Consider the following 23,666-nt stretch of genomic DNA (forward strand, 5'->3'; position numbering starts at 1 on the left):
AAGAGAGTACCTGTCACGAAACTGTGCGAAAAATTCCGTTTTCCTCAGGGATCACAAATATATAGGGATTTGAGGAAAAACGAAATTACTCCGAACAATTTTATAATAAATATCTTGAGAGGAATCATGCCGCCGTTTTTCATACGATATTTTTTTCCTAGTTCGCACAGTAGCGTCATCATTTTAGAGCAGCCAAAACTACATGACCGATCCACCTTTTCGATGCCATGGTAAAATCACAATGCTAGATCCACAATTGTGGCTGAAAAATATAGAAACGTTATAGATTTATTAATGTGTTTTATTAGCTACGAGATCTTTTTTCACTTTAACATTGTGGACAATAAAAAATATATGTAGATATTTTTCATGTATTAAAATAAAAAATCTCGGAGATAGGAGATAATAATTGATGACATTACCGGCTTTAACTGATAATTGCACGCACTGAAGATAATTACACGAGTAATTAAAATCACGCGAATATTTTAGCTCATCCTAATCAACTATTGTTTTATCGTCGAAAATGTATAGATCCTTAAAAATAACAAAATAAATATTTTATTGCATCAAATTACCGATAAGGCTAATATTACATTTGTCGTACGACAAATTTTTGAAGCACATTGATTGGCTGCGGGATAGAAAATTTCTAAAGATTCAAAAAATTATCATCCCGCAGCCAATCAAAAAAATTGTGCTTAAAAAATTTGTACAAATGTAATATTAGGCTAATGCAAAGATTTTCTTGTCTACACTAGCGTGCAATCTCTTGCACTTTTATCATCTGACATATGAAATAAAAATACACATGTGTATTTTTTGAAGAGGGAGAAAGAGCAAAGAAAATAAATACAGAGGATGCAATTGAAATAAACAGAGCTATTAGTATAAAAATAAAATCCGAAATGCTTCAGCAAATATTATAAATAATTGAAATAGTAGATAACACGGATTTAATTAATTATATAACGACATGCGTAAATGTCTAACAATGAGCCCCGGGATTGGGCAGGCATTTAGCTAGTCATACTTAACCCAACCTAACGCAACCTCCCCGGCACGAGGACGAGGAGAAAAGGGGGTCGTTGCACAGACGAGAAGATACGTCAGGAGTGGATCCGTCGATGGGATTAGGTCAATGAAATTAAACGAGAGAATTGCGTTTCTGTTTGAACCGATAGTATAGCTCCCTCGGAAACATGTGGCTGGAGGAGTGCGATAGTTTTGCCGAGCTGTGTCGTGGATACTTGCCGTACTATTTGTTAATAGTCCTGCCGATCTTCATCATCATCTCCCCGGTTAATCCTGTGGCCGCCTCGCACGAGTTCCCCGTGTATCGTATGCACCAGTACGACTTGCACGGAGTCCCACATGGTAAGAAACCAATAATGTCTGTGATGATTTCTCTGAAGATTGTGCGATTCTCAAAAAAAAAAAAATTGATTTCCATACAAGGTTGCCGAAGCGCACCTATTTCTCTGGAGGCGAGATCGTTGACTGGATGGAGCACTTCCAGGCATTGCGTTGTTGCGAAGGCTCTGGATGTCACATCGTCTGTCTTCAAGTCCATTAAGAGCAAAGCTGGTGCGTTGGTGATTGTTTTACCTGAAAAAATGAATGAGCTTACGGCTGAGGAAAGAGAGGTGAGTAATAGAATTAATACAGCTCTATAAGATAGAATATTATAAGATATAGTAAAATAAATTAAACTGTTTCGATTTTAGCATATTATAAATCTAGAAGCATATATGATGTATGAATCTGAGACGATGATACCGGTATACTTTGCATTGTGGCATCCAGATCTTCAAACAATCCTGGATGATATTGCAGACGGCTTTATTACTGATGAAAAAGCTGGTTCGGCAGCAGAGGCTATGTATAACTCCATTTCTGCTAGTGGTTATCAAGTAGTAGTAGCCACTGGACAGACACTTCCTAAAACAGATGTTAAAGTTGCCACGTTACATGGCAAATTGACGGGAACTGGAGCTGAGGAGAAATTACCTACTATAGCAATAGTGACGCATTATGATAGTGCTGGTGTAGCACCTGTAAGTTTATAATTAAATTCTGTGTCATGATTCCTGATATTCATAAAGATTAGTATATGCTCAGACATAATTTATTTTATTCAAATTGTAGGAACTGTCATTTGGTGCAGACAGTAATGCTTCCGGTATAGCTATGTTATTAGAAATAGCAAGACTATTTTCTGCTTTATATTCGACTGGTCGATCGAGACCACAATATAATCTTGTGTTTATTGCAACTGGCGCTGGTAAATTAAACTACCAAGGTAGTAAAAAATGGTTGGAAGATCAATTGGATGGACTTGAGGGATCTATTATACAAGTAATGCCATATCAATTAAGAATACTTATACTTAATTTTACTAATAATAATTCTATTATATTATAATTCTATTATATTTTATCTATAAAAGACCTGATTTATTTTGATTATAGGATGCAGCTTATGTAATTTGTCTTGACACAGTTTCGGCGAGCGATAATTTATTTATGCATGTGTCAAAGCCTCCTAAAGAAAATTCGTCTGGTAGTCTATTTCACAAGGAACTTATGATTGTATCCAAGTCTTTGAATACCAACAATGTTACAATAGTGCACAAAAAGATAAATCTTGCAGAAGAAACATTAGCTTGGGAACATGAAAGATATAGTATTCGAAGATTGCCAGCTGCAACTTTATCCACACTAGAAAATCATGAAAATCCAGTCAGAACTACTATATTGGATATTGCTAATCACGAACAAATAGATACATTATACAAACATACTCAAGTTGTATCAGAAGCATTAGCACGTCATATATATAACTTGAGTTCTAGTCAAATCTTTGCTGGCCCACTGGTACGTTACAAATTTTGCATTCTTAGCTATATTATTTTTTATACCCTATACATCTGAAATATTTGTGTGTATAATTAAGAGACTTAGAGTATATTACAAAATTGTTATAATTTTTATTTATATCATGTATATAGTGTTTTATTAATGATTTAAATATTAATGTGAATAATGTTTACACACTGTATATCTACAAATCAATTTTTACATCAAAATCTTTCTTTATAGGATGTATCGAAAGAGTCACTGTCTTTATGGTTTAATTATTTTGCTTCTCAACCAAGAGCAGCATCATTACTAACAGATAAACACAATTTACTAGTTGGTACATTGAAAGAAGCAATGGCAAGATATTTGGGAGATATTAAAGTTACTTTCCATATTCCTGATAAGCGAGATCCAGAATTTGTATTCTATGATGTTGCAAAAGCAACTCTAAATGTATATAGGTAAAGTATAATCATTTCTTTTTTATACACGTATATGTGTTTGTAATATACAGTGTATAAAATATTGGTTGTTGTTATATAATTATTTTCATTTTATTACAGTGTAAAGCCAGCTGTGTTTGATCTCTTCCTTACAATTGGCATAGTTTTGTATTTAGGAATATTATACATGATTGTGCATAATTTTTCACATGTTTATTCTCTGGCAACAAAGCTTTCTGCAAAGAGTAAAACATCTTAATCTTATTTTACAAACAAAAACAATTTTTTTGGATCAATTGATTAATAATACTAAACAGTAAAGTTAATCTACATCGCAATATTCTATATTGTAAAAAGATGTTAAAATTCTAGGGTTCTTATAGATAATACATTTCCTCCAAGATATTGTGTAAGTACTTTAAAATGATTATTAATTGATATTCATATATTTAGGTATCTGTCAAAGACGAATAATATTTGACAAATATAAGTGTTTGTTTGTGTGTTGTATATTTGTTTGACAAATTTTTAATTATAAAATAGTTACATAAATTAAGTATTTATAATGCTTAATTATATGTCGTCATCCTTTCTTAACCTTTTCCAGCAATAATAATAATTTAACATTAAAGAAAAAAAAATTTTCGTGCAAATAAGTGTTTTTTTTTTCTAATTGAACTCTGATTAAACATGAAAAAACAGATTAAGGCCAAGCATAATTAAGACCAATTATATATGATCGACCAAATAGTGAGATACCAGAATGCAAATAACAATGTAGATTAAGGAATTTATATTATGTGCAAATATATAAATAAATATAAAATTTAATATTTAGATATATTTAGAAATTAGATTTTAAGTTTATATCAAAGGTGTTTTAAAAATTCTCACTGATTTTTACATCCTATAACAAATTACAAATGAGCTCAATTTTTTTAATAATTAAACAAAATAATTGAATAAAATTCTCTGACCTCACGTGTCTAATATATCTTTATAAATTATCTCATCTAATGTATATTTTTTTTATATACATAGAAAAATATGTTTACAGAGAGAACACAATTTCACACACAATACATACATACAATGGAGATCTGGTAGAATAATATACAATATATACTGTACATATTTTAATAGGTACAACCAAGAAGAAAGTGCTTCGATTTGTTGCTTCCAATTAATTTTTAATAGATTTTAATTGTTAGTGTAATTGTATTCCCAAGAAAAAATGTAAAACTTTTTTATTTTGAAATTTAGTATAAAACTTTCTTTTTGATTGAATTGCATTGTATAAAATTTTGTCTTAATCTATTTTAAAAATCTTTTAATACAAATATAAAAATTTATCATGTGAATTAATTGTGACAATATAAATCATTTAAATATTATTTAATAAACAAAATAAATGTGTTTTGACAAATATCGTTCATAATTTGAATTTAATTACTATTATATTTCTTAATTTTTTTATAGAAATTAAGAAATATAATAGTAATTAGTTAAATACATAAGAATATCTTGTAATAGACAAGAAAAAATATAAATGTAAATAGAAATTTCAGAAATTTATAATGCAATTATACAGAAAGGAGTGAAATATACAGAACAAATTATAATACAAATGTTAAAATGTATCGACCGCATTAATGAAAAATATATTAAATTATAAAAGTATAATTTCTTAGAAATGTAAGGAACATAAGAAATATAACAGATTTTAAACTTGAAAACATCATACATTTCTTAGAAGTTGCAATATGCTATATATATAAACCATTTAGAAAGATGGCTCCTGAAATAACATTAAAAAAAGATTGAACTAAAAATATAAATTTTAATAAATAATAAATTATATTATAAATTATATAATAAATTATAAATGCACGCAACATATTGTAAATTATAATATAGAATTATACAGTTTGAAAATTTAATTATACAATTATAATTTTCATTAATGCCAATAATATATAGATACATATATTTAAAAAAATAGTTGAATTTTTGCATTATAAATATGTTTATCATTAGAATTTATTTTTGCCGACTTTTATAAATAGATTGTGTAACAATTACACGTCAAGAATGTATACTACATTTCTAAGTGTAAAACCGGTTGGACTACTTCAACTTGACCAAGTAACTGCATATTTATCATCAGTTAAAAATCAGTGATTTCTCGGCATCATTTGAGGTTCAAAGTAGTAAATAATTTTGCAATATGTACAGAAATTTTAGAAGAGGTATGTTTCTTTTGCGATTAGTGTCATTTATAAAATAATATTGTTTAAAATGATCGTATAAAGAAACATTTTTTCGAATATAATTTCCAGATATTAGATGGAATATTAGCCGAACATTAAATTCTTTGGCTGCTTACATAGAACCCGAATTGGCAGCGATAGCACAAGCTGGTACATGGAAAAACGAACGCATAATTGCTTCACCTCAAGGAACAAGGATCACTTTATCAAATGGGAAGAAGGTGCTAAATTTTTGCGCGAACAATTATCTGGGTCTTGCGGTAAGATAAAATTTTAAACAATAAATCAAAGTCAATGTTAAAGCACATAATGTAGCTTTATAGTTTATAAAAATTAAAATAAAGCTTAGTATGTGCGTAAGACGAGATCTCTTTAAAATTCCAATTTAACAGAATAACAAGGATGTTATTAATGCGGCGAAAATTGCCTTGGATAAATACGGCGCCGGTTTAAGCTCTGCAAGATTTATATGTGGAACGCAGGACATACATGTTGAATTAGAAGAGAAGATTGCTAGATTCCATGGCAAGGAAGATACGATACTTTACACATCCTGTTTCGACGCGAATGCCGGTGTTTTTGATACTCTATTAACTGCTGATGATGCTGTATTAAGTGATGAATTAAATCATGCCTCTATTATTGATGGAATGCGATTATGCAAAGCGAAGAAATACAGGTAATCTGCTGTATTTTTTAACTTGTTGCACTCTCACACAAAAAATTACAAAATTTTTTTTTACTTTTAATGTCAAGGTACAAGCACAGAGATATGATGGATTTGGAAAGTAAGCTTCAAGAAAGCAAATCGGCACGTTTACGCCTTATAGCAACTGATGGAGTATTCTCCATGGATGGTACCGTTGCACCATTGCCGAAAATAATCGAACTTGCCCAAAAGTACAATGCTATTACGTTTATAGATGATTGTCATGCTACTGGATTCTTTGGCAAAACTGGCAGGTATATTCTAGAAAAACTTACACAGTTATTTGTTTGTTATCTATAACATCAACTTCTCAATTTAATTTTATCTCAATTCAGAGGTACAGAAGACTATTTTGGCTGTCTGGGAAGTATCGATATCATCAATTCTACATTAGGAAAAGCTCTTGGAGGAGCAATAGGTGGTTATACAACTAGTAAAAAAGAAATTGTCAGTTTGTTAAGACAAAAAAGTAGACCGTATATGTTTTCAAACTCAATGCCTCCACCTGCAATTGCAGTAGCAAGTAAGGTAAAGCATTATCTTATATGTTTGAATAATTAGTAATCTCATAAATAGTGTATGCTGTTAAAAGGAAAAAAAGAACCTTAACAGAAATATATGATAATATTAAACTGTAGGCGATTTAAATGTTATTAACAGGCAATGGACCTTATAACAGATAGTACAAGATTTTTGGACTGTTTAACAATCAATACAGAACATTTTAGAAATGCAATGATCAAAGCTGGTTTTGTTATCAGCAGTGATAATCATCCTATTTGTCCTGTTATGTTAGGTGATGCAAAATTAGCAACAACATTTGCAGATAAAATGATGGGTATATATCTTCTTATAAATAACTGAGAATAACTGAGAAAATCTTAAAGAGAAACATATAGAATATATAATATACAACAGAGCTACCATATTCTTTTTAAAAATTTTATATCTTATTTTATCGCATTGAGCAAAAATGTTTCTTACAGAAAAAGGAATTTACGTTATTGGATTCAGCTATCCTATAGTACCAAAAGGCAAAGCGAGAATACGTGTTCAAATTAGCGCAGCACATTCGATCGAAGATATAAACCATGCTGTGAACGCTTTCATACAAATTGGAAAAGAACTTGCAGTGATTCAATAAGTATGTTTTTGACGATATATAATAAAAATTAAATATAATAAAATATAATAAAAAAAATTAAATATAAAATATAATAAAAATTGTATGATTAATATACATATATATTTAATTTCTAATATGCATTTTTTTTTCATTTATATATATATATATATATATATATATATATATATAAATATATATATATATAATATAATATAATATATATATATATATATATATATATATATATATATATATATATATATATATATATGCTCTAAGCTAATTTGTATAAATTAAAAATTGCAAACACATAGTGCATGCAAATGAATGCAGCACTGAATTTATTAACATATATAATAACAAACGTCGAGCAGTATAATTAGGATTCAGCTTTCTTTATACAAATTTTCAACGCGCGGAATTGCAAGTGTATAAAAACTTCGAATTAAGTGTAAAGTGTATATTGTATTATTAATCATTAATTACATAAATGTTAAGGCTTGTATGGTTTAACAAGATTTTCCGAAAATTCCCTGACCTGTTGAGCTCCGCGTACTTCCCTTTCCAATAAAGGAAGCCGTGTGATATGGAAGTCCTCATAAAGATCCAATATCTTAGGAAAAAGAAGTTTAACTTATTTTATAGGAATTTTATCTTTCTTATGTATATATTTGCACATTTGAGTGAAATAAATATAAAATATTATATTGAAATGTTCAAAAAAATACAAATTGCAATATCATATATATTGCAATTTATATCCTAAATTAATTACCTGATCTAGATATTTATCTTGAATTTTATGCCTTGCGAGACAAAGCCGACAAGGAGTATCTCCTTCTTTCAAGAATAACAGTTGGTTCACTATGATATTATGGGTGTCAATACCATATTTTGTTAATTCTTGTACAAGTCGTTCCGTTTCATATAATGACAGAAATTCTGCTATGCAGACACATATAAAAGTTGTTTGATCAGGATTTCTAAACTGTTCATTAACTTGTCGAATGACAGCAAGCATTTCCTCCATCTTATTGGAAAATGTATCTACATTGAACTCTGCCAAGCCCAACAATGAACTTATCTAGAATAAAAACTTTTTTTAATTTAAATCAGAAAATACAACATGATACATTTGATATGTATTAAATGCAGATAATTAAAGTATTATATGAATTAAGTATCTAACCTGTGTAATGAAAGGACTAATCTTCATTTTCAAACGCATTAATTTCCCCAATCCTTTTTCAACCACTTGTGGAAATGATAGTAACCTTAGAGTATGTCCAGTAGGTGCAGTATCAAATACCACAACGGAGAAATTCATTCCTTTCACAAGCCTAAAGACATTCAAGATAGATAATTAAGAATAAAAATAAAACAATTCAAAAATGCATCTGTAGTTTTAATTGATTATAAAGAAAGATCGTTTCTTTAGTATTTTATAGTGAGAAATATGAGTGTGTAAATTTACTTCATAACTTCTGCATAACTCATTGCCTCGTCTATGCCAGGAAATGCACCAACAATTTCTTGCATAACATTTTTGCTTAATCTCATTGCTTCCCCTCCTGAAACTATAATAGAAACAAAACATTTTTAAAAATGTTTAAAAATAAATTTTGCAGAATATTTAGAAAAAATTCAGATACTTATATATTAAATTTAGTTTTTATATATAATTTAATTTTTTTTACTTCATATGTGCAACAATTATTATAGCAGTCATATATAGTTATTATAATCTATATTATTATATTACTGTATTTTACTGTTATCTATAATAATCATTATATAATGAGAATTTCTCTAAAGACTCATAAATATATTGAAGTAAGTTTATTTTGAAAACAAACCTCCTTCGCTGTCAAAGTATTCCTCTGGCAATTCCGTAATACCAACATTTGGATCGATCTCCATGGCAAACAAGTTATCGAAACCCTTGACTTTTGTAGGTACTTTACTAAATTTCTGATCAAATGCATCGGAAATATTATGTGCCGGATCTGTGGATATGATAAGTACACTCTCTCTAACTTTGGATAATTGTACCGCCAGAGAACAACTGTAAAATGAAGATTAGACTATTATTGTTTTTTATTATTTTTAAAAAATTTAAACAAGTCAATAAAAACAGATTTATGACACAGGTTACATTTTTTCAATAAAATCCAATTATTTTATTAAATTTTATGTCTAGACACAGAGAGAAGGAACAAATATTTTTTATGTCACATCAACATACGTAATTATTTACAAATGAAAAAAATATTTACACATGAAAAAAATGAATATTATACTTATATCGTTATATGGTACTTTTACTGATTCATCTCATTTAAGTGTTGCTGACATATGACTTTTTTTCCAGGTTATGTGTACCTGCAAGTTGTTTTTCCGACTCCACCTTTGCCGCCCACGAATATCCATCGTAAGGAACGTTGCTCGATCACGTTTTTGATGGAGGGCTCGAATTCCTCCATCGCATTGTTCTCGGCCATGCTTTTCTGTCGCGACGGTGACGATGCAAACCTCGCGGAAGGGTAACACGTAACTTTTTCTAATCGTCACGCCGATGCACGAGGCGAGATGCGAAAAAGACGCACGATTTCAGACTAAAGTCTCGCACACAACGTGGTACAATAACCAGAGATGTGTCAAGACCTGCACACTCTAACTACACCTTCTGTGCTCTTTTCCCTCTCGTAACTCGTAACAGAGAGAAGACTAAAGGTGGAAGCACATAAAATTGCAGGAGCACATAACCATAAGCATAAGAAAATTGATTGGTTCATTTTCTTATGCATATATTTGTGGACCAATCAATTTCCTTATGCTTATGGTTATGCGCCTATGCAGTTTTATGTGCTTTTACCTTCAAGGTGAAAGCACATAAAATTGCATAGGCGCATAACCATAAGCATAAAGAAATTGATTGGTCCACAAATATATGCATAAGAAAATGAACCAATCAATTTTCTTATGCTTATGGTTATGTGCTCCTGCAATTTTATGTGCTTTCACCTTAAAGGTGAAAGCACATAAAATTGCAGGAGCACATAACCATAAGCATAAGAAAATTGATTGGTTCATTTTCTTATGCATATATTTGTGGACCAATCAATTTCTTTATGCTTATGGTTATGCGCCTATGCAATTTTATGTGCTTTCACCTTGAGAGATGTCATGGCCTGCTTTTAGGTGATCCCTGAAAGCGATACTCCCTCTATGGACTTTTATTATGGATTGAAAACGTGGACATAAACTACAAAGCCAATGTCCATGAATGTTCTCAGAGGGTAATATATAATGTGCACAATTTCTGGTTTTGTACCGTGCTATGTGCACGAAATGCCGGTAGCACCAGAGTATAACAAGACACTTATGTATATAAATTGATAGTAAATAAGTTATTCAATCGCGAAAGATACTGTAATCTTCCAATGTTCAAAGATGAAATAAATATTTTTCTATATTCGTTGTCATATTTATATCTTTTTATTTACAAAACACAAAATGCCTGCTGTGGAATAAAAACATTTTTAACCGTATTTCTATAAATCTTCGTAATTAGCAGTAAACTGATCTCTGATATTTATCAATCATTTTTTTAATTATTTAAAAATTTAATTATTAATACATGTATAGAATTTATCAAATTAATCACTGATTCTTCTGAAGTTTTTATAATTAAGACTCGAAAAATATAGATGTTGCAAAATATTTTAAGTCTCTTCCTTTATATAAAATATAAAGAATTCATATGTTCCATTTTAATATAGCTAACATTATTTTTATATATTTTTATTATAATTTTCATACCAACATAATATTTTTATGTTTAATATAATATTTTTATGCATAATATTTTTATGCTAAATACATATTACAAAATATATGACAAAATATAATACAAATTTAATATAAAATATAATTCGAAATTTAATACAAAATAATTTATTACATGGAATAATTTATTACACGAAAATGTCCAAAATATACGTATAATATAAAATTTACTAAAAATTTTTACATAGTCCAGACGAGACTGATCAGCGAAGATTAATTACGCGACATTTATTATTAATAATAGATATGCAATAATAGAATTTAATAAGTTTTATATAACGTAAATAATCGTGATCAAAAGAATCATTAATAAAATTATTAATCGTTTCTTCGATTGTAAAAGAAAGTATTTGCATTACTGGCGCATTTTGTATAGATTATCAAAGGAAATATTCAAAATGAAAAGATAGAATAAACTAAATCAACAATTAAATTACTAAATAAATCGCGATTTAAAATTCGCGAGAAAACGCGACGAATAAACAAATCGATACAATAATCGGAATATTCGATTGCGAGATACGCATAATTTTTATAATATGATAATCGAAACCATCAATAGACACGCGTGCGATATAATTATTATCACACAAATGATGACAGACGAAGATATTTTGGCAAACATTTGTGATCCGTATTGTTTATGAACATAAAATTCACTGTCCGATTTATTTGCGATTAATACGCGACTTTATACGAATTTCATTGATTGAGAATAAAATACATATCCTATTTCGCGCATGATTAGCTTAATAAGATGAAATTAGCTCTATAAGCTTTAAAATATAATTAAAAATCGCGTTGTGGCCACGTTTAATAGAAAATAACGGAACGAATGATTTTCAAAGTTCCTCTAATAATCGATGTAATTGTAGAATTTAATAAGATTAAAATAGTGTAAAGAATCGTTTAAAACAGTCATTAATAAAGTTATCGTTTAAATTATAGAATCTTATTATAGATCTTTTAAATTATAGAAGAAAATATTTGCACTATCAGCATTTTGCACGAACTATTAAAAACAATATTCAAAGACGTGGAAAGATAAACAAAGCTTCAATGTATAAGTTAACGATTAAATTATAAGATAAATCGCGATTTAAAATTCCCGAGAAAACGCGACGAATAAATAAATCGATAATATTCGGAATATCCGATTGTGATATGTACCTTTTATAATATAATAATCGAAGCGCCTCAATAGACATTATAATCGCGCGCGATATAATTATCACATAAATGCGAAGATATTTTGACAGACAATTTGATGACTGTAATATTTACGAATACAGTACTCACTGTCCGAATCAATTGCGAATCTTTATAAGATAAATCGACTCGAATTCACGAGAAAACGCGACGAATAAATAAGTCGATAATATGCGGAATATTTGATCGCGATACATATAATTTTTATAACATAATAATCGAAGCTCTCAATAGACACGTGCGCGATATAATTATTATCACGTAAATATAGAAAATCGAAAATATTTCGACAAACATTTGAGGTCTGTAATGTTTGTGAACATGCAATTCACCGACCGATTTACTTGCGAATTTTTATAAGATAAATCGCGATTTAAAATTCGCGATAAAACGCGACGAATAAATAAATCGATAATATTCAGAATATTCAATTGCAGATACGCGAGTGACATACCGGTAATCCGATAAAAAGAGGAGCGATCTTAAAAATGGAGAACGATTAACATCTTGTTTCTACATCAGATTTTGCAAGATCAATCTGCGAAGATAAGTTAAGTGATCCAGTGAACGTCGGGAACTTCACTGTAAGAGGGAACAAATCCTGGATCTTCCGGACTATTCCCGATAGCAATGATTTTAGTAATAAATCAACGACAATTATCCCTCGTCATTATCTTCAATTCACGAAATTGATATGCACATCAGAAAACATGTTCTTCCATTATTAAGAAATATATTTCTTTATTGAAAATTAAATGGATATAACGACCTTTTTTATTGAAATGTGATTACGAACGATTATATTTATAAATAATAAAATACATGCATTATTGGAGTTTGTGTTAAATGTGCGACACATATAATTTGGGGTACCGTTCGCGCGCGCGAGACGAATTGAACCCGATATCAGCAAGATTTAAAAAATTTCAATTCGAACAGTGCGCAAAATAAAATAAATCAAATAATTTTAAACAATTAATTCTGGATTAATTCTCTAGATTCTTATTCTTATAACGTTTAAATTAATAATTTCTTTTCTTTTAATCAATATCTTATTGATATAGGGGTACCCATTCGATTTGTCTCGAAATTTTTAAGTATTCGCACATTTTATGTAACATTCATGTATAATTTCGCTTATATATAATATATAACATTATTAAAAATTATAAAAATATTTTGGATACGTGAATTTGTGCATGTATTTTATTATACATATATATAAAATGGTATATACCTAAAAACTAATATTTCAAAATGGCGATGGATGTCCTGCTGGAATACCTGCAAATAGTTTCTTAAAAGAAACTAAAAATTAATGTTAATATCCCCACCACCTAGAAATAATTTTTCAAAAGAGACAAATTATATTAATTAAAAATATATTCGTTCGTAATCATTTTTATCAAAAAATTTATACAAATTAATTACAATATGAAATTATTTGAAAAATTAAAATTTATACACAACGCTATATCCATATTTAATCTACTATTAAATCTTTCTGACATTATATATATATAGACAATAATAATACCAATCCTACTCTCTAAATTTCTTAGAGTGAAAATGCACTCGAAAAATTGAGTGACTGGTCAAGTCACTCTAGTTAGAGTGATTTTTCACTCATAGGAGTGAATTCTTCTCACTTTTTGTTGTAGAGTAAAAAATTCACTCTGCAAAATAGAGTAAATATGTATACTCTATTTTGTAGAGTGAATATTTTCATTCTATGTAGCATTTTCACTCTATATAGAGTGAAAATTTTCACTCATGAAGAGTGAGTAAAGCGCATGTGAAACGCGCATGAGTCCGCCATTAGCAACACTGTCGTATCGTTGTCTCGCGACGTTACCAACTCGTCGCACGTGTACTTGGTATACAAGACATATTAAAGTAACTTCTTAGGGATATATCTTTTTATTTTAACATATTTCGAAATGTAAACATATTTTTGTGTGTGTAACGTTAAATATATTTATATAGCTGTGACAAGAAAAAAGGAGGTTAATCGGCTTTTACACCGACAATGAGATAACATGCTGTGTGCGATGTTCAGCTTCGATTAATTCAAGTAAAAAGCAATGATTGCTTCTCATTTCAACTAATCGAAGCTTCACGTCATATACGTAACGTGTTATCTTATTATTAGTAAAAGACGGCTTAGAATCTCACTTCCTAAGAGTGAATCTGTTCACTTGTAATTGAGTGAAAAATAACTTGACGAAAGTGATGACTCCACTCTGATTGAGTGAATTATTCACTTCAAACCGAGTGACACATTCACTTTACGTTCAGAGTTAAACAGTTCACTTTTGTGAAAAGTGAATGTTCACTAATTACGAGTGGCAGTATTTTCACTATCACTTGGAGTGAATATTCACTCGTTTGGAGTTAGATTTCACTCTAAGAAATTTAGAGAGTAATAATGATAGAACATTTTTAACGAAGAAAAGAAAAGATACATTTCTCTCATCTAAATATATATTTAAATTAATTCGACGTTAAAGAAGCGTATCGTCGTTGAATTACTATCGAAATCATTGCTTTCGGAAATTGCCAGGAACACCTGGGATTAGTTCCTTCAATCTTACAATAAAAATTCCCAATTTTCAACAGGACACCGAATTAGACGTCGCGAATGGATCTCACAAGAACCGGTGAGAAATAATTCTCCATGATGAAAATCGTTTCGACTCCTCGGCGGTACGAGCTACGCAACTTTCATTAACGTTTATTTAACGGAAGGAACAATGATAACTCTTTTATTAAAACGACAATCTCGTCTAGGAACGCGAAAAAGAACGCGAGAAAAATACGTTTTCGCAACAGTAATTTATTAATTTATTTATGAATATTTTTCGATACGAAAAAAAAATTCGTAAATACAAATATAACTGAAAAAACAAATTATTAAATTCGTAATAATTAACTCGCGATTTTATAATATCGAAGGTGATCGTTAAATTTTGCGAAGCTAATATTTAATCGTTGACTTATCACATCGAATCTTCACTCTCTTATTCGACATTTCTTTATATTTAATTAGCAATTTTTAGAAATATTATCTGACGAGAGGAACAACGATAAAATTCTTCTGTTAAAATGATAATCTTGTATAAGGACGCGAAGAGAACGCGGAAAGAACATGGTATTTTCGCAATTATAATTTAATAATTTATTTTAAGAATATTCAGTTCCGCGCGATATCGACTTCATAAATAAATAAAGCTAACGGAAAGCATATCATTAAATTTATAATAATTGACTCGCGATTCTGTAACGAAGGCGTCCGTCAAATTTTATAATGCTTATATTTAATCATTAATTTAGCATCGAATTTTTACATTTTATATAAAAATTTTCCGAATTTATTAATGACTCTTTGACATGAAAATACAAACAGTTACTCTTTTATGAATATTCCAAAAATATATACTACAGAAACAAATACTTTAATTTAATGAATTACTATTATGTTAATTACTATTATGTAATCATTATACGTATACTTTCGATAATTTTTTGTGTAATTTACATAAGAATTTACAATCGTAAATACAATTTCATATAATATAATTATAATCATAATTGTATTGTATTTTACAATTAAAATATCAATGTTAGATTATAATTAAAATACAATTATAACTATTTATAATTTACAATTTACAATTTACAAATTTATGATGCTATGAATATCAAATAATAATATTCCATTTATTCAAATATTTAATAACATCGATATAATAATTTGATATTGATAGCATTAACATTTGGATTTAATATTATATTTGATTTAATACACATATATTTTTAAGTTTTAAAATAAAATATAACATGTTAAAATTTCTTAAACGTTAATAATTATGCAATTTCTTTAATATTTTTGAAGAATTTTGATAATTTAAATTTCACTTTTAAAACATTTTTATTTTTAAAACATGTTATATTTATTTTTACAATGGTTTTAAAAATAAATTCAACTTAATTAAAATAATTTTAATTTACCCCTAGGATTATTGGAATATTAAAAGAAAGAATGAATCTTACTTAATAGCCCTAACAACCCTACTATTAAAGGATTCTAATAATTTTAATAGCTCTAACAATCCTACTATTACAGAATTCTAATGATCTTAAGAGCTCTAACAACCTTAATATTAATAGAAGAATTCTAATGATTTTACTTAATAGCCTTAACAACCCTACTTCCTGATTAACTAAAATTATTCGAGATTTGAGGAACCTATCTCTAATAATCACCTCACCTAATCACGTATATATTTTAGTTACGTGCCCTAACCGCGTGTCCTAACCACGTACCCTAACCGTACTTTTCAGGCCAGTTGAACCTACCTTTCGTTGATCCTGGCCACTTTCTTTCTCTAATCAGAGATCGAAGAAGGAGATAATTACTCCTTCTTTTGCCGGCTAATTACCAGCAAAAGAGCGTGAAATATTTACGCTCATTTAGTAACGATCGTTCGATTTCACGATCGTTCGTTAAATATTGAATATAACTTTATTTTAACTGAAATAAAGTCAAATTACTATAAATTTCTATAAATTATATTTTATAATGAAATATAAAATTAATGTGTGTATTTACCATATTACAAATTATTTAATTAATTAATCATTTGGCTTTATATTAAGTTAAAGTAAAGTTTAAAAACAATATCTACAAACAAATTCTACGATGGATGAGCTATGAGCAATTAGAAGATAAGTGCGTATTATAAGAATAAATTAGCATCAAAAATTGATAAAATGGATAATTGTTAATGCGTGTCCTTTATTTAATAAATTAGACAAAATCTTTACAAAAAAATCTATTCTTGATCTCTTCTTTTTTTAATTAATATTTCAATATATTTTCGCAATAGATGTAAAGCATAAGTTCGAAAGAACTTATTAAACTTATTTAATTTAATTTAATTAATTTAATTTAATTTAACTAATTTAATTTAATTATTTTATTTAATTTATTTAATTTAATCCATCCTAGCTCATCCATTTTAAGGCAACGGATTTATCTACAATCTACAATCTACATCTACATCTACATCTGCAATCTTTACGAATCCGTTACCTTAAAGTTAAATAAAAGTTTTTTTTACTCACCGGCACTGATGCGCAACAGCGGAGTTGTTGTTATCGAAACTAGTTGTCTGTAACATACAAATATAAAATTCATTTATAATAATGCTCACAAAATACAATTAATATTTAAAAAAATTTTTATCGTGCGGAATTTTATATCCGATGTGTAAAATAATAAGCAGATAAACACATATGGAAAAATTTTATAAATTTTTGAAACTGTTTTTTAAATAGAAAATTTTATATGACTTTTATAAAAATCTTTCTCTTTAATTCATTTTAATAATAAGATCGAATTATTGTTCGTTTATAACAAGTTAACGATTTATAACAATATTATTAATATATAAATAATAGATATTCACCATCAGGTTGCTCCGCCGATGTAAGATGCCTCTCCCAGGCCTCCTCCTCCACTCATGTTGTTGGCGCGCGATACTTTTAACGACACTCCCGCACTCGCGAGCGATATTTTTATATCGCTATTTCCGTTATTTTGCGCGCGATACTTAACGGTGTCCGCACTATTTCGGTACGATAAAAAATTTTCTATTTGATCGCGCGATGTATATACTTAATATGTATATACTTTGAACGGCACTCCCGGTTTCGGTACGAGCGAAAATCCCATTTCACTTACGAGAATCAGCTTCGAGTCAACAGGTCGGGAATGCAACGATACAACGAGCAAGGACTAAGCTCAAACCGGAAAGAAGACGAAAGGATTGACGCAAATAGAGGAAAATGAAGTTCACCAACTCTTTTTCGCGCATAATTATCCTATCTCGTATCGAACCTGGACCCGCTAAGCACGATTTCAGGTGCTCCGCCCGGACATATTATGCCTTCCGCGGTTGCTATATGCTACACCAGGCTGGTAGGCGGCAAAAAAAGAGGATACCCACATTTTTTAAATGTTAACATTTAGCAATTTAGAAAATGGGGAGGCAACCCCTTTTACCAAGCAAAAATCGTGCCTAGGGGAATCCACTCGACTCCTCGACAGGGTTAACACACACAATGCGTGTGGCTGTAGACGAGCAAAGAGAAGGGACTCATTGACGGCAATTCCGAGCAATCGATTGAGTTCTAACTAATTCGGGCCGAATCACTTGACGAAGCACGAAGCACGAAGCACGAAGCACGAAGCACGAAGCACGAAGCACGAAGCACGAAGCACGAAGCACGAAGCGCGAGTGTACGTTGCATAGCAACGTGTGCAAACTCGAAACATCCCAGTTAGTTGGCATCGGAAGTAGAGACTCGTGACAATAAATGAAATTGGGATTTTATATGAAAAAGTCCAAAAGTTCCACGAAAACGCGACGGCGCGAGAATACTACAACGCGAAAACGCGGTAACGAAGCGCTTGCCGTCCGCGGCACGTTGACGGCACCGACGACGCGAAAGGGTACTTAGCTTCCCATTCAGGCACCTTAAGATTTATCATAAATAGAAAAATTTAAGATAAACCTCAAGGCACCATCCAAGTACTAAGCCCTCCCACCGCGACAAGGTGTACCCCATGGGAGGGTTATATTATATATAATTTTATATATAATATAATACATAATTTGAAATTTATTTTGTAATACAGTACATAAATTTAAATTCGCAAATATAAACGATAAATAAAAATATAAAAGATAAAAGAAAATCTATTATATAAAGCAATGTTCAAAATAATTGATTTTAAAACTAATAATTATTGCGCGCAATTAATTTTTACTTTTAAATAGATATATTTTAATGTCATAAATCGCGTAATTACAAAATAATTTATATTTCTTATAGATATAAACTTTTAAAAATATGATAAAAATAACATAAACCATAAAATATCTAGTAAAATATTCATTTTTCGATTATCTTACCTTAATACTTTTATGTACAAAATAATGAGAGGAATCAATTGGTGTAAAGAAAACACAAAATTGTTTCGAAAAAAAAAATGTAATTTGCAATTAACAATTACATTTTTTTTTTCGAAACAATTATGTGTTTTCTTTACACAAATCGATTCCTCTCATTATTTTGTACATAAAAGTATTAAGATAAGATAATCGAAAAATGAATATTTTACTAGATATTTTATGGTTTATGTAAAATTAAGAAATTATTTCAAGCCTTATAACTCGAAAAGTACTTGATGAAAAAATACTTTATTATAGTGTTTTGGAAAGCTCTCGACATAAGCTATAAGAATATGCAATAAAAAATAGGTGGTTCCATTTAAGAAATTAAAGGTGTCCTTGACCTCACCTTAACGATGCCATCCAAGGTCAAACCAATTACACCATCTTATGTTCCCCTCAAAACCATACAATTTTTGTCGAAAACGTTTTTCTCTAAAATGTTTAGTTTTTGAAAGAAAAGGGGTGTACGGGTGGTCTAGGACACCCTGTATACTAATGATAAATAATTTATATATTATTGCGTCCGCGGAACGATATATATCGAATGCGCGCGACATAATCGGCATACGCTGACGCTCGTGCACTCGTAAATAATAACGCGATTTAAGGTGCACAAGAATTTTAATAAACCGCGAGTAACATACAAGAATTCAGAATAATCGTAAAACGGATCACAAATAAACGGGCGTCCGCACAGCTTGACAGCTGGGCTCAGACTCTCTAACAGTCCGTTGTATATAACATCTTGACAACGCGCGCGGAAACGATCTTCTTCGAAAAAATTCAACGGGTGATGAATACATTTAGTGGGACGGGACGCGGGGACGCAACAATATAATAAATAATGAATGGGATAAATAATTTATATTAATGACTTACATCATATCTCATTCATCCATCCATTTCCAAAACCTCCTTTTTTCTTTTGCCTTCTTCGCTTTTTCCTCATGGCACATCAATCCTCGTTGCACTGATTTGAATTCCTCGTTGCACTTACACTCATTCACGAAAAGTTACTCGTTGCACTTGCAATTGTGTTCAGAGAAAGAATTTGATAATATATGATATGTCTCACATCACTACTTCACTGCTCAAGAGCCACTGAGCGAATGATCGTAAGTCAGAAACATTACCGCGGTACTGTTTATATCGCCAAGGTTGACTATGTAAAGAAAGAATTTGATAATATGTGAAACGTCTCTCACGTCACTACTCGAGGTCACTGTGCGAATGATAATAAAGCCATGTAACATATTAACAATAGCGCTATACTGTTTATCAAGGTCAAACACGGTGTTATTGATAATTCTCTCGTTGCCGAAATATTTTCCGTAATATAAAATATTTGCGCGAGGAATATTAAATTATAGAATTTTAATTTATTGATTGAGATTAATTGATTATTTATTAAACTATTCATCATGAAGTCTTTCGTTATGCTAATTATTTGCATCTATAATTCGATTGTTTTATTTCGTGTTCTCTCACAATTCAAATTATATTTAGATTGTCATGAAGAACAATAAAGTAACACGGATGAAATATTATACTCTATAATATTTTACTCTAAGCATTAAAATAATAATTATTGTCCGTAAAAATCGCAACGATCGAAGTGATTATTTCATATTTTGGATTCCTATAATTTAGTCAATTCTCGATTAAATTGTGTTTTTAATTAACAATGATTGAGAAAATTTAAAGCATTGGTCGAAATATATTTAATTCTAATATTGTTAAAGAAATATTATAATAAGCATCGATGATCGAAAGATCATAACATAATTAATTCTCTTATCCTTTTTTATGTATCTCCTGTTTCAATTTTTAATCGCGGTAATGAATGATTGCGATTCGATAAAGATTTATAGTTGCGATATAATTTCATGTCGTTAATTAGTTTTTAATTAATTAATTTTTGTTAATATTTATAGCAAATTATATTTCGATACTAATCGTAATCGTGTTTAGTAAAATAATTACCATATACGGAGCGTTTCTCACCACTACTTTATTACTCGAGAGTCACCGTGCGAATGATGACAAAGCGGTAACGTGTAGCGTGCTACTGTTTATATTTTATATTGCCAAAGTCGAACATCGTGTTATCGATAATTCGTTGCCGAAATATTTTATATATTATAAAATATACATTAACGTGAAATATTAAATTATAGAAGTATTTTAATTTATTGATTAAAATTAATTATTTATTAAACAATTTATCACGGAGCTTTTCGTTATGTTAATTATTTGCATCTATAATTCGATTATTTTACTTCGTGTTCTCTCACAATCCAAATTATATTTAGATTGTCATGAAGAACGATAAAGTAACACGGATGAAATATATTTTACTCTAAGCATTAAAATAATAATTATTGTTCGTAAAAATGGCAACGATCGAAGTGATTATTTCATATTTTGGATTCCTATCACTTAATCAATTCTCGATTAAATTGTACACAATTGTAATATGCATTTCGAGATCTATCGTCGCGACGTAATTTTACGTATTATTTAGCATATATGAAATTAAGTATTAATCATATCTAATTATTTCTTAATGTATTTATCAAATCAATCGTGATTAGAAAAGGAATTTGACGAAGCTTCTCGCATCACTATTTTGTTTGAATTTATTGCGCGAATGATAACAGAACCAAAGCACGTAAATATTAATGCGCTATATATGTTGCAAAGATCGGACGCGGTATTATTATTAATTTGTTACAAAAATATTTTATATATTATAGTATACATATACGCGAAATATTAAATTAATTTAGAGAAGTATTCTAAATTATTGATTAATTTATTATATGATGTATCACGAGTCTTTTTGTTAATTACTCGATCCTACGATTTCACTGTCAGATTCAAGAAACGATAAAATAAGCGTATTTAGTCAAGTTAATAATTTTTTTTCTTTGTATAATATCACATATATATCAAGATTATTATATAAATAAAACATTTTAAAATTTTCTTTTTTAAGAAAGAGAAAAAAAGAAAGAAAAATGACTCGTATAATATTAATTACAATTTCGAGAACTTCCTCTGATTATCTTTTATAAATATAAACGCCAAGCACAAATTAAGTATGCAATCAAACAGTACTTTTACAGATCCCTTTTGTATAAAGCAAAGTGCCCATAATAATTGATTTTGAGAAATTAATTATTACGCCCAATCTATATTTTTATTTGTCCGTTAAACAGATATTTAATATCATCATTTGCACAATTATCGAAAAAGTTTCTTCTTGAGCATAACTTTTAAAAAGTATAATGAATAAAAAATCTAATTCTTATATATAAAATATCTAAATAAATATTATAAAAAATATTTCATAACGTATTAATGTACCTATTAAATGTTAATATATCCATAAAATATTCATGTATCTTGTATAAAAATATTTTATTTTATTTTATTTTATTATATAATTTTAAATATTTGAAATTAAAATTGGAATGTATGTTATATATATATATATATATATATATATATATATATATATATTATATGTCTTATATGTATATGTTTTATTGTATGATAATTTAGAATGAATTACTCCAACCAATCCAGACAATGAAAAAAGAACAAACAATGTTTATTTTGAAAATGATATATAAATATGATAAATAATAAAATTACTTACCGCATATATGTGTATGTGTGTTCCATACGTTGCTCAAATGCTTTTCTAGACCTTTTTTTCTCCCTTGTATATTCTTCGCTATTTCCTTGTGGCATTCATCCGCGTAAACACGATTAATTACGATTAGTAGAATATGATTAATTACGATAGTCGAATACGTGGGACATTTTCAATCGCGGAATAATCACATGAAATTCGCACTTTATTATATTATCAGAGCAACATTTATACGAGATTATTTATACGAGATTAAAATTAATAATATAGCAGTAATGAGCAGCGCGAGTAGCGCTAGTATTGTTGATATATGTACATAGTATACTCATAGTATATACATAGTATATGCATAAAATACAAATCGTAAGATCAAAAATTAAAGTAATGAAAAATCGTGATATAATTATTGTTTAATTAATAATTAATTTATACTTGCTTTTTAAACAAATGTAATCAAAAGACTAATACTCGTTAATTATAATAATTACAGCGAATTTGTTGTAATATTAGTCACGA

The 23,666-nt window shown here is 29.1% G+C and overlaps 3 protein-coding genes across 3 annotated transcripts; 2 read left to right on the forward strand and 1 right to left on the reverse strand.

Annotated features, from left to right (window-relative positions):
• The first annotated feature begins 840 nt into the window (after positions 1-840).
• On the forward strand, positions 841-4,141 carry LOC145972838 (BOS complex subunit NCLN). Its single transcript, XM_083101836.1, has 7 exons — positions 841-1,377; positions 1,459-1,646; positions 1,728-2,057; positions 2,149-2,358; positions 2,472-2,876; positions 3,102-3,322; positions 3,425-4,141. The coding sequence occupies exons 1-7, from the start codon at positions 1,203-1,205 to the stop codon at positions 3,561-3,563; spliced, it is 1,668 nt and encodes a 555-aa protein (XP_082957962.1). The 5' UTR covers positions 841-1,202; the 3' UTR covers positions 3,564-4,141.
• A 1,140-nt stretch (positions 4,142-5,281) lies between these two features.
• Positions 5,282-7,521, forward strand: Gcat (Glycine C-acetyltransferase). The gene is made up of 7 exons (XM_083101849.1): positions 5,282-5,553; positions 5,644-5,834; positions 5,967-6,253; positions 6,331-6,537; positions 6,619-6,811; positions 6,944-7,121; positions 7,270-7,521. Exons 1-7 carry the CDS (start codon positions 5,532-5,534, stop codon positions 7,425-7,427), a joined length of 1,236 nt encoding a protein of 411 aa, XP_082957975.1. The 5' UTR covers positions 5,282-5,531; the 3' UTR covers positions 7,428-7,521.
• Positions 7,522-7,709: 188 nt separating this feature from the next.
• LOC145972853 (ATPase ASNA1 homolog) lies at positions 7,710-10,117 on the reverse strand. Its single transcript, XM_083101859.1, has 6 exons — positions 9,792-10,117; positions 9,266-9,474; positions 8,884-8,986; positions 8,599-8,749; positions 8,185-8,493; positions 7,710-8,022 (listed from the first exon to the last, which is right to left on the reverse strand). The coding sequence occupies exons 1-6, from the start codon at positions 9,908-9,910 to the stop codon at positions 7,903-7,905; spliced, it is 1,011 nt and encodes a 336-aa protein (XP_082957985.1). The 5' UTR covers positions 9,911-10,117; the 3' UTR covers positions 7,710-7,902.
• Positions 10,118-23,666: the final 13,549 nt, after the last annotated feature.

This window comes from Camponotus vicinus, unplaced genomic scaffold (assembly GCF_025532165.1).
Source record: "Camponotus vicinus isolate PSW18456_S1 unplaced genomic scaffold, iyCamVici1.0 SCAF_1, whole genome shotgun sequence".
In the NCBI taxonomy this organism is placed as follows: domain Eukaryota; kingdom Metazoa; phylum Arthropoda; class Insecta; order Hymenoptera; family Formicidae; genus Camponotus; species Camponotus vicinus.

Coding starts and splice junctions, on each gene's coding strand:
- LOC145972838 (XM_083101836.1), top strand. CDS start 1,203: ATGTGGCTGGAGGAGTGCGATAGTTTTGCCGAGCTGTGTCGTGGATAC. Junction 1,647..1,727: donor TTACGGCTGAGGAAAGAGAG/GTGAGTAATAGA, acceptor TTTCGATTTTAG/CATATTATAAATCTAGAAGC. Junction 3,323..3,424: donor GCAACTCTAAATGTATATAG/GTAAAGTATAAT, acceptor ATTTTATTACAG/TGTAAAGCCAGCTGTGTTTG.
- Gcat (XM_083101849.1), top strand. CDS start 5,532: ATGTACAGAAATTTTAGAAGAG. Junction 5,835..5,966: donor ACAATTATCTGGGTCTTGCG/GTAAGATAAAAT, acceptor CCAATTTAACAG/AATAACAAGGATGTTATTAA. Junction 7,122..7,269: donor ATTTGCAGATAAAATGATGG/GTATATATCTTC, acceptor TGTTTCTTACAG/AAAAAGGAATTTACGTTATT.
- LOC145972853 (XM_083101859.1), bottom strand. CDS start 9,910: ATGGCCGAGAACAATGCGATGGAGGAATTCGAGCCCTCCATCAAAAAC. Junction 8,987..9,265: donor ATACTTTGACAGCGAAGGAG/GTTTGTTTTCAA, acceptor TTTCTATTATAG/TTTCAGGAGGGGAAGCAATG. Junction 8,023..8,184: donor AAGATAAATATCTAGATCAG/GTAATTAATTTA, acceptor CTTTTTCCTAAG/ATATTGGATCTTTATGAGGA.